This window comes from Limulus polyphemus, unplaced genomic scaffold (assembly GCF_000517525.1).
Source record: "Limulus polyphemus unplaced genomic scaffold, Limulus_polyphemus-2.1.2 Scaffold1902, whole genome shotgun sequence".
Lineage (NCBI taxonomy): Eukaryota > Metazoa > Arthropoda > Merostomata > Xiphosura > Limulidae > Limulus > Limulus polyphemus.
This window is the reverse complement of record NW_013667512.1, coordinates 180018-191707: the sequence shown is the minus strand read 5'-3', so window position 1 is coordinate 191707 and position 11690 is coordinate 180018. Positions and strand designations below refer to the sequence as shown.

Below are 11690 nucleotides of genomic sequence, written 5' to 3'. Positions count from 1 at the left end.
CACACGGACTATTCAAAACAAATACCCAATATATTCATGGACAAAACTTTATTTTATTTCATTAAAAGTACTTCAATAAGAAATGTGAAAAATATGCAATATTAACTGAAAGACTGCCAAATTTTGTGAAGATATATCCAATATATAGAGAGTTATAAGTATTAAATTTATGTCAACTTTAAACGAGTACAGAAGGTCATGTGACTCGGTCAAATTGAATGACCCCATATCGAATCAGTTAAACTGTTGGGTACCTTTGTTGTTAAAAGATATTTTTTTGCCCATAATCTTAATAATATCTCATGAGGTGTGGCGAGCTTTGGAAAATTACGTTATTGTCAAGTACATACATATTAAGCTAACAATTTAGAACAATTTTTAAAATAAAAGTATAATAATAAATAAAAAATCTAGATAAAAAGTAATGGCATTTGATACACTATATAGAATAGCCTATTAATGAACATAAAATAAATAATATATCTTACCTAGGGAACACAGAAACATTAGCTGTTGGCTTGAACTACTGATGTAGAATAAATATATTTGGAAAACAAAACTTAGCATAAAATGTTTGTTTATTTTCCAACTCTCTCTAGCCTATTTTTAAAATAAAACTCATTAAGCTACCTCTACTCTCTAGTGTCAAAGGCAAGTGACATCTGCATTTGTGTTAGTTTAACCTTATGATTACGGGGTTGAAATTATTTGGCTACTTCCTGTATGGAGAATGATACACAGTTCAACAATACTTACAATAACTCTGAGCTTTCTTAACATATCTTCACAACAATTGGTAAGATTTTGTTAAAGATTACAAGTATTTTTTACACAAAGAATGAGATTATTTTAATTAAATATTTTAACTAAAGATTTGTTATTTTTGCATTCTAGTTATTTGCACTCAGATTCTGAAATTTTGAAAATTACCATCAATGTATTATGCAATGAAATGGTTAAAATTAAAAATAGAGAAAATGTACATACATTTTAATTTTCCATTGAATAATCTTAAAAACTTCTTTCGGCTATATTCTTAATTGTAAATTTTCCTTTTTTTCACATCTAGTTGATTTTCATGTTATATTTTCCTTTCCTGTCCTTTACTATTATTACTTATCATGACACACATCAACAAGTATTCTCAGGCAATATTAGGGTATCATCAGCAGAAACACTTCATCTTTCGTCAGAATTTTGGGGGCATTCGCTTACTACACTAAGCAGTGTTCTTATATTTAAAAAAATTATTACACATTTCTAACATGCAATTTAAAACATAATTAACTAAAACATAAAACCTAAATACAATTCAACTGTCAATCTAAATAATATATTTATAGATGAGAAACAATACTAAAGTGCTTGCGAGGACAAAAGCAGTAACAATGCTAAGAGCAGTTTGATAAGTTCTCCATGGAATTCTTCATGCCATTTTCAAAATAACTCTTGTGAGATTGTATTTTAAAATGTGGTCTATCTACTGGTTATAAACATTTAGCTCAAAGTGGGTATGGCTCCTGTGAAGAGTTCCAAGTTTTTGCATGTTATTTGTCTATATTCTTTGATGCATTATTTAATTAAATAAAAATTATTAAGTACATTACTATCATTATTATAAAAAATTAGGGTTATTTCTCTTTGAAACCTACAACAAGAAAAACGAAGATTGGTTAAGTATTTTATTTCTTTACGTATAACAATAAAAGTAACTAAAATGTAAAAATAGGGATCCTTTTATGTTTGTTAAGATCAGATTAGGTAAAATAAATAATAATAATATTATAATAAAAATGTTTCAAGAGACACACACACGAGCAGCTTGTGGGTAATGTAATTCATTAGCGTAACATGAGCTGCACGTTCTCCGAGTGAGTTACAACTTATAATGACACGGATAGTAGTTAAACATGGTTCAAAGGGCAATAAGACAATAAAATGTAATTATAAATAAATGTATACTGTTACAAACTTAGAGCTACTTAGGATAAACGAATGTAGTTTCATGTTACAATTTGAAGTCATTCTAGAGAGAAAAAGGGTAATATAGGTTTATTTCATGTATTTTTTTTTGGTGGTTACGAGGTCGGTCGAATTGACCAATCCTGTTTTGAGATAGGTTAGAGAAAATAACAGATAAACTATCAAGTTTTACTGAAACAAAAACCGTTGGAAATGTATTCAGGTGGTTTTAGGGATTACACAAAGAAAATTTGAGATTTTTCATATTCAATGGTGAGAAGGGTAAGACAAGGGGTCACAAATATACATCTTGGGGCAGGGTAGGAGTCATCTTTAGCTAAGACAGCTATATTTTTCTAACAAGATTGATAGCCTTTAGAAGGGGGTTGTCTTTGGATGTGGTATATACAGTTAATTTAGGGTAGTTTATGGGAAAGTTTCATAAATACTTGAATGATAAGGGTTGGCTTTGAGGTTGTTTTTTTTTCTTCTATAGAGTGTAGTTTAATTTAGTAGATAAGACAGCCCAGAAGGACCAAAAGGTCCTATGATGTCCTTTAATATTACACTCAGTTTTCAATGATTTTGTTTGGTTATACAAAAAATTACTTAGGTTAAAATTAAAGCTTAATGTTAGCACTGCATAACAAATCAACCACATCAGTAAAATTAAACTTGACACGGTTGCATGTTAATTGATCTAATTAACCCAATCACTACAGATCACGTGTCAAAGGCCATGTCATTGTGTTTATTGACTTGCATTGAAAATTTTATTCAACTACTATTTTATGAATTTATGTCAATAAGTCTGGTATCAAATTGTAGATTATAATTCAGATTTTAGTATTATATATTATTCAATTTCTTATTTTAAAAATAAGTATTTAAAAACACTCAAACATCAATTTTTGTGTGTGTCACATGGTATGCTGAATGCAACACTGGTTTAAATTACATGTTTGTAATGTCAAAATATAAAGTCTATAGTTTCGTATCTATCTTTTCTATTTGCTGAGATATCACTCATGTACTGAATCAAACACAGTAGACCTGCCCACCTCTTTCTATTTTTGTAAACGGTCCCTTATACGCACGTATTTGTCTAAATGACATGTGAATAACCAATCAAATGCTCAGAATGTCCCCTTAGAGGCTTTCTCAGCCATTTTCATGCTATGGGACACCATCTCGTTCTTTCGAAACAAGATTTCAAGGAGGTAGGTTGTGTCTTTAGTCTGACTGAAATTTCATATCTTTTTAGACCTAAATACAGCTTAGTTACTAAACTTGATAAACTATAATGGAATTCTATGGTACCGATATAGTAATTTATGATATTTTGGTTATTCAATTTTCATTTCACCTCCTCCACGTGCAAAAGGCTTAAGGCTTAACAAACTATGAGAAGCAGTAAGTGAGTACAAAGGTCATAACAAGAAGAGATAAGTTTTTGCTTTACTTCTTCATTTACTGTTCTATGTTTTAAAAAAAATAAGTTTAAGAACTTGTTTGTAAATAGTAATAATCTATATACATATATAATGTATAATAATTGAAATGTGACTGTATTTTACAAAATACTAGTTTACTAAAACATAGCCAAGACAGGTCACTTTGTAAAGACCAAAAAGGTCGGTTTTATATTATTGGATACGGTAACATGAGTTCACGTGTGCCATGTCATTGTAACTTCTGTATTGTTAGTCAGGCATGACTGGAAGAAAGGTAAATATAATAAAAATAATAAATATATATAAATGTATAATTTATTTGATTTAAGGTATTTAGATGAAACATTTGTATTTTCTTGTTATAATCTGTATTCGTTCTAGAACAAAAAAAGCATAATTTATATTTATTTCCTAATTTTTTATGATGGTTACAAGATCGATCAAATTAACAGACCCCGTATAGTTAGGGTAGAGAAAATAACAGACAAAATATAAAGTTTTATGGAAAACAAACGTTTGAAATATGCTTAGGAGGTTTTAGAGATTACAAAACTAATATTTGAGATTTCTGGGATGAAGAATAGTTTTTTAATCATGACAAGAAAATCACTTCGCACTTGGACTAGTAATGAAACAGACTCGAAAAATACTTTAAAAATACTTCATTAAAAAATCTAATTTTTTGTACAAAAGACTTGGAATCATTAGTAAAAGTCTACCAAATGTTGTGAAGATACACATACAGCATTAAAAGTTATAGTATAAATACTTAATGTTTGCAAATGTGTATACGAACTCGTGTATTTTATACTGGACCTGTTGCAAAAAGGTTAAGCTTACCTCATCTTGTTCCACAAAAAACATTTCTTTTCTTATCAGCTGCATGATCATAATTCAAAGGAAGTATAAAATAATGACTTTCTGAACAAAGAAAAACTTTAGTCAAAATTAATCTACTGCAATCAAGTTGACAGCAGAGTTAAAACTACTGCTACAAAAGTTAACATTTTCCAACACTGAAAATGTATTTCCAACAGATACTTACACCCATGTAATAGCTTTCCTGAATTTGTTCTGCCCTCTATATGCCCAATTTTTGCTTACCACTAGCCTCAAAGATCCCACCTAACAACAATGTTAACACAGGGTATAGCTGCATTGTAGCTTGGAAATGAGCATGCAACAACCCTCCAACAATAAGAGAGTGACAAACACTCCTAGTGCTGCTGACTCCCTCTATATTGTAAAGCACAATCATCACTCCACAATTAGGCCAAAAAAAAGACACTGGAAGTGGGGAGAAAAGGTAAGTATCTATCGGAAATACATTTTCACTTTTGGAAAATATTAACTTTCAATACAATACTTTATCTCTTCTCACATAATAGCTAGATTTCCACATAAAAATGGTGGAGAGACTGGCAAAAAGTAACTAGATGAGCATTCTTCGGAAGACATTCAAAGAGAACTCATGGTGTGTGTGATACCCTAATACACTTGTGGAAGACCATACCACATCTCTACCAGGGTATACTTTTTGCATGCTGTAAAGATTCGTATTGCTAATCCAGGGGAAAGGATGCAAGTCCAATCAGTAAATGGACATTCCAGATGGTGTAGAGTGGCTAGAGTGCGTCAGTGGGTCAACTCCAGTCCAAAACCAGGTGAGATTGGGTATGTGTCTTCCAGTACACTATAGGAGGAGGGTCCCAACTGTCTGCACCTCAAGACCAGGAAGCAGAAGAGAAAAGCAATTTCCATTCCAACAACTCGGGCATGGCACATGTGTGCAGACCCAGTACACAACCAACACCATCGACCACCCAGGAACCCAACATCCAGGGTACAGTAGGATGGGGGAATGCAAATGTGGTGGGTCAACTCTGGTCCAAAACCAGGCGGCATCAGGAATTTTTTTTACCATTTCACGGTAGGAGTAGGACCCCCTACCAACCACATGAGTGAGGATTTATGATGGCCGGTCCTACTCCAGTCAAACACCAAACCACTTGAGAACTGATCTTCAGGTGGTGGAAAAGCCAGCCAGAAGAGTGAACTGCATATGGTGGATTCTTCCAGTCCAAAACCAAGTGGCATCGGGTATTTGTCTTCTTGTTTGCAGTAGAAGGAGAGAACTCACCATCTACTCCAACAGAACACCACTGCCCTACTCTTGATTGAGTGGAAGTGGGCATGCTCAAGAAGATACCTCCATGGTCCACCATATGAGTGGCTAGGAACTGTTAAGTGGCAAGGACTCCCAAAGGGGGGGGGGGACAACAGCATGACCAGCAGGCCAGTATTGATTTATTCAACTAGGACCTGAGGGATGGGCAGCAATCCCAACACTGCTTTACTCATGACAGTTCATGAGTTGATGCAGTCTGAAACAACTTATGAAGCAATACACTGTGAGGAACCCTCTCATCAGTGAGCATTATAAACCCTTTTAAAGGTTGCATGGTGCAGATTAAAAGTTAAGTAAACCCACACAGGCACCACTTATCACTGAGCAGGATCCCAAGATGTAGAAATAGGCTAATGTATAGGTAAGATATATAAAAAGAGAACTTACCCATTCAGAGCTGGTAAGGAGGTATGTAGATTGACAACAGAAGGAAGTTGATATCCGGGAGAAGAGATGGCCAGAAGGTGAAGAAAATCTGCTATGAAAGTAAGTTGGGTAGTCCACACAAACTCCTATATAGATGATAGAAGTAAACAGCCAGAGAGAGAGTAAGGAGTCAGATTTGGTGAGAGGAAACTTGAAAAAGTCAATGTGAGTCTACATCCAATGAAGCAGAAGCTAAAGAGATTAGATGCCATAGCCATCCTGTGAGCATACCTAGGAGAAATATCTTGGGGAAATGAGGAATTCCACAGAATAAATAGATGGGAGAGTGAGCCATGAAAATAACAACAAACCATATGGATGGGACAGAGAAAAAAATTGGAACAGAAGGTGAATAATATTGAGAAATGGAAGGAAAAAATAAGGAAAGTAGCAATAGCATACACCTCATATCTAAGGCCACAGGCAAAAACCAAGAAGTAGAACCTAAGGAAAAGATGGTACAAGGAGTGAGAAACTAAAGGGTCAAAGAGAAGAAGGGTAAGGGTGTGGAGAACAGTATTCAAGTTCCAATCCAGAAGGACTGCAAGATGAGGAGGATGAATGTGGCAAAGAGAACAACAACAACAAAAAAAAAGCATAGAAAAGACAATAGAGGAGAATACATGACAATAATGAGGAAACCTGAAAGTATTAGGTAGAGCTGCCTGTTAACCAGCTGTGGAAGAAAGCAATAAGCCTCATTTGAACTGCCAATGTAAAAAATTTAGAGATGATGTATAGAAGGAAAGGAAAGGAAAAAAACATGATCCAGAGACCATTATGGAATGTGCACCCTTTTTATGGATGGACAAGAAGGGAAGAAGAATGAACTGAACGAGAACAAAGGAAGGCTACATATAAAGAGTCTGGAACATCTTGCAAGGGACTGGACAAAATCCACACATGAAGTTGGAGTTATAATACTGCTGAATAGGAGATGGAGCAGTGAGGTTCAAGGAGTAGAGAGAGTGACAGGGGAAGAAAGGACAGAAGACAGAAGGTGCAATAGAGTAAACCATGGCTGAGGCACGCAGTACAGAGTTGTCAGAAGGACCCAACATGCAGTGTCCAGAATGAAGGGAAACACGAGGGAGAAGAAGAGTTGGAGGGTTGGCACGGAGAAAAAAAGTTGGACTAGTCATGATAGAATGCATCTCCAGCTAAAGCAGAGAGAGTGAGATGAAGTGTTCCCCCGATGAGTGATAAAAGAGACAACTGCAGAGTTGACTGTATGTATCATTAGGAGACATGAATCACCCTATAAAAGAAAAAAGAAATCCAAAATTTGATGTACTGTTGAGACATGCCCCCAATCTAGTCAAGGAAGCATCTGGAAACAGGATACTAAGACAAGAGTTAGAGGAACACCTACTATGGAAATAGTTTTTATCAAGTCACCAGGTGAAGTCTTTGAGTAAGGAAGGTGGAATGAAAATGGTTGAGGAGAAGAGATCACAAGCAAGGATCTGGTGAATGTGCAGTCTATTACAGACATTGCAAGTTAGCATGACTAAAAGGGATACAGGATTTCATGGAAGTACATGTCCCCAAAGGAGAAAGAACCTCCTGCACAGTGAGGGAAGGAAAGATATGGCATAGGTAACTAATAACTCTATGTCCCTCAAAAGAAGAGTTGAAGGCTGGGCCCTGCAGACATACAAACAAAATAAATACAAAAAGAATGAGAAACAAAATGGGTGTGAGATGCAATTCCTCCAAGTTGAACCAACCAACCAAGACATGCTGCCTCCCAAAAAGAGGAAAAAAGTATAGCTGTAAGAGGCTTGTTGGACAGAGCCAAGCAAGAAAAGAAGCATCGTATCCCCAGACCTTGGGCAAAAGAACACTGAAGGGTGAGAAATTCCCCATGAGAAAGGTTTCCTAGGAACCACAAAAAGATGGGAATAAAAAACTGGAAAAGGATGAGAACTCCATCTTATAGTAATTGTAGCCATTATAGACCAACGTTGCCAAGAAACAAGATCCCTTAGAGGATATAAAACAATGGGATCAGAAGACAGTGAAGAAGGTGAGGAAAAAAACGAACTAAGGTTAAGGTTCTCTGAAAGAAATCCCAGTACTCAGCAATTGGCCACAAATAGAGGGCAAAGGTCAATAAACCAAACAAAACAGGCTCTACGGACCCTGAGCCTATAGGACATTAACTAACAATACTGAAAGCACTGAACTCTACAAGCAGAGGAAGGATGGACGGGAGGTGGTCAGAGAAGAGGAAGCAGGAGGATAGGGGCCAAAGAAGGAGAATGGGAGAGATGGTAAACTAGTGAGGATAAGGAATAGCATTAGCATGTTGCCCCTAAATATGACACCAGAGAAACAAGCATACCAGTAAAACTCCACAGGCAGATGAAAGGAGCCAGAGGAAGACATAAAAGATATAAGGGAGGCAAAAGCAGTGGAGTAAAAAGGGCATCAAATAAGAAGTGAAAATGCCAAGGGAGAAAAATATGTCACTGTCAAAAAGATAAGTGAATAAGCATCACTAAAACACTACAGGGGAATTAAATTACCATGGAAAGAAAATTAAAGAAGGAAAAATAATGGAAAACAGTAGTGTATGTAAAAAAGCCTATGAAAGACAAATAAAACACAGAGGATCTGACCCCCCAAGTCTGAAGAAAGACTCCAGAGTATAAGAGTCAAAGAAAAGCAACACAGCAAGAAGTCATGCTTAATCATATGAGGTAACAAAGGGAGGAGGACAAGGCATGTATGCCTCAAAGTAGCGGTAAATATAATTTAATATATAAAAACTATACTCAAGAAACCTAGTCATGAAATCATGAAAAAAAGCTGAGGCAAAGTTAGGCTGGGAAAAAACTGGCAAAAGTAATTTCATTATGAGCAAGAAACATAGGTGGAGGTATACCAGTGACAAAAGAAGGCTCAGGCTGCATGAAAGACTCCATCACTCAATGCACAAAAGCCATTACCTCTTCCAACAGACAAAGAAAAACCTAATGCCAATGTAGTTGATAGGCAGATACTTCCACTGAAAAATACCTATATCTGAAAAGATTCACGAGGAAAAAAAAAAGACATGTCATTATACACAAGTGTCAAATTGAGAAGTGTCGCACTCCTATTGCTGGAAGGTTGTCGGATGCTCATTTGCATGCTAAAATACAGCTATACCATATGTAAACATATGATGTTAAGTGGGATTCTCAAGACTAGTGATGAGCAAAAATTGCCCATATAGAGGGCAGCATAAATTGAAGCTATTATGTGAGTAGAGGTACGGTATCATATCAGAAAAGTGAGATTCCTAAAGAAACAACGCAAGTTTTGCAACTTCTGGAAAATGTCAGATGAATTGAGCTGCAAAGAATAAAAATAAATTGTTAAATAATTTATTTTAATTTAAAGAAATTTACCTTAGTGGTGTAACATTCCCATCCATGCTAAAAACCCCATCTGTAGCAATCAGTCTCAAACGAGCTCCCTGACTTTCCTCGAGTTTTTCTTCTAATTCTATCGATTTAATATAAATAGTAACATGTTTATGAATTCTAAAAATCCAACATTTTTAAGCAAAATACATAAAACTTGAAAAAAACTTTGGTTGTTGAAAAAAAAAAAAGCCACGAAAAACAACAACAAATAATTGTTTCCATATATGCATTATCATTAAATGATATGATTTTGACACTGATATATAGAAACATCATTATTAAAAAATCCTAAGAAAATAACATGACACAAGTTAGAAAACTTAAAACATTACTGCAGAACTTCAGTGACAGTGTTTTAATCTGTTATTTTTCCATCAATTACCTAATATTGGTTTCATTTGTTAGGTATTAATTAATGATATTGGTATTTCTACCGAGATCTTAATTTTGAAAATAATCTTAAGCAATTCTTCTATTAACACACAAAGGTACTTATAGAGACCCCATCATGCCTATGTAACCTTCCAGGGGCTAGATCATATCGATAAGGATAGTGATAGTCAATGAAATTTTCATCAATCACTCAAGTTTGTCAACCAGATACATTGACATTTTGCTTTTACAACAAATTATCTAGCCTCAAAGACATTTCTTTTACCTACATTTTTGTTTTATTCTTTGCCATAAAGTTGAGCATAGAAATCTTCTGCTGCATGCCTCTAGCTCAGCAGCCTGTGCCAACAAACTAGGTGTTAACATAACAGAGTTGACTAATTTTTGACAAAGAATGATATATGAACTAATTAAATCTTGATGAAACTTTGTTGAATGGATAGCAACTGCCTATTGTAGAAACACAAGATTAGAGGATGACGTTTCAAAAGTCTTCCACCTTTCGTCTTCAGGATCTGAAGATGAAACACTCAAAATGTTGTCCTCTATTCTTGTGTTTCTACAATAGGCAGTTGCCATACATTCAACAAAGTTTCATCATGAATACTCTGCCTAAACAATCTATCAAAAAATAATCAAATCTTATGTCAAATATTGAGCATGCAATCTTTATCCCAGAGTTCATAGCACAAAGCTTGAAAGTATGATTTGTAATTGATTCTGCATGGAGCATGACTGGGCATGGTTACTTTAGCCAAACCAAAACTTCCTTTTCTCATTTGCTGATATGACACAAATACCCCACGATTAAAAAATTATATCACTATCCTAATTTCTTTTCAGGCACATCGTGCTACTATATTAAGAGTAAAAAACACAAAAACACACATTTTTTGGCACAATGAAAGGTAAAATATTCATTATTACTTACAGTCGACTAGATTTGGTAACACAGTTACCATCATCAGGACTAATATTTATGGTGTTAGCTTAGAATATATTCAGCTACAAACTGTTAATGGGCGAGTTCATTTTGAAAAAAAAAAAAATGTCAGAAAATAATGGTGGAAAGTGAATCATAAATGAGGGAATACTTAAGTTAAATAAATATTCCAATGGGACATGTTGATTGGTCCGTTGTCTCTACTTATACACACACATTTATTTTTAATTATACAAATACTCTCTTTTAAGTTCCATTCTATGTTTATTGGTGCATTTCTTAAGATATTTACATTTTTCAAGTCAAAATTACCATCACAGTTCCAGAAATGTTCAGCTACAGTAGAGGACATAGTGTTACCACTATTTATTACTTCACTTATAGTCAATAAACTTTACTATAATATAAATAAATGTTTGCAAGTTTTATTGTAAGAAGCAGCCTTAAAAACTTCATACCTAGCCTTGATCTAGTCCTTAGGCTGATGACAATTAACTCTTTAAGTTGTAAAATTAACAAAACTTATGTAAAGCACAATTATTGAAATTATCTACAATTACTGAAGATCTCTACTATATATTCTGCATTTCTAAGTTAACTGTATACTTAACAAAACTTGAAGTATGAAATCTACCTTTCATATTTCGGTGTTGATAACGTATTTTTTGGGCTTTACACAAACGAATTCCATCTATAATAGAAGCATGATTCAACTCATCAGATATGACTGCATCCTCAGGTGTCAGAAGAACTTCAAATAAACCAGCATTGGCATCAAAGCAACTAGCATACAATATTGCCTCTTCTCGACCATGGAACTTAGCTACTTTTCTTTCCAATTCCTTATGAAGGTCCTGATATCAAATTTTTCAAATAACTAATTAAAATATTATAATGCAAATTTACTA

The 11690-nt window shown here is 34.5% G+C and overlaps 1 protein-coding gene across 3 annotated transcripts in view; it reads right to left on the bottom strand.

Annotated features, from left to right (window-relative positions):
- LOC106465308 (2-amino-3-ketobutyrate coenzyme A ligase, mitochondrial-like) overlaps nucleotides 1–11690 on the bottom strand; it is a 71319-nt gene that overhangs the window by 36456 nt on the left and 23173 nt on the right. For all 3 annotated transcript variants that reach the window (XM_022393175.1, XM_022393176.1, XM_013925515.2), the window contains exons 4-5: nucleotides 11417–11636; nucleotides 9429–9525 (exon numbers count right to left, since the gene is read on the bottom strand). In XM_022393175.1, coding sequence (XP_022248883.1) covers nucleotides 9429–9525; nucleotides 11417–11636 — 317 coding nt within the window. The remainder of the gene's footprint in view (nucleotides 1–9428; nucleotides 9526–11416; nucleotides 11637–11690) is intronic.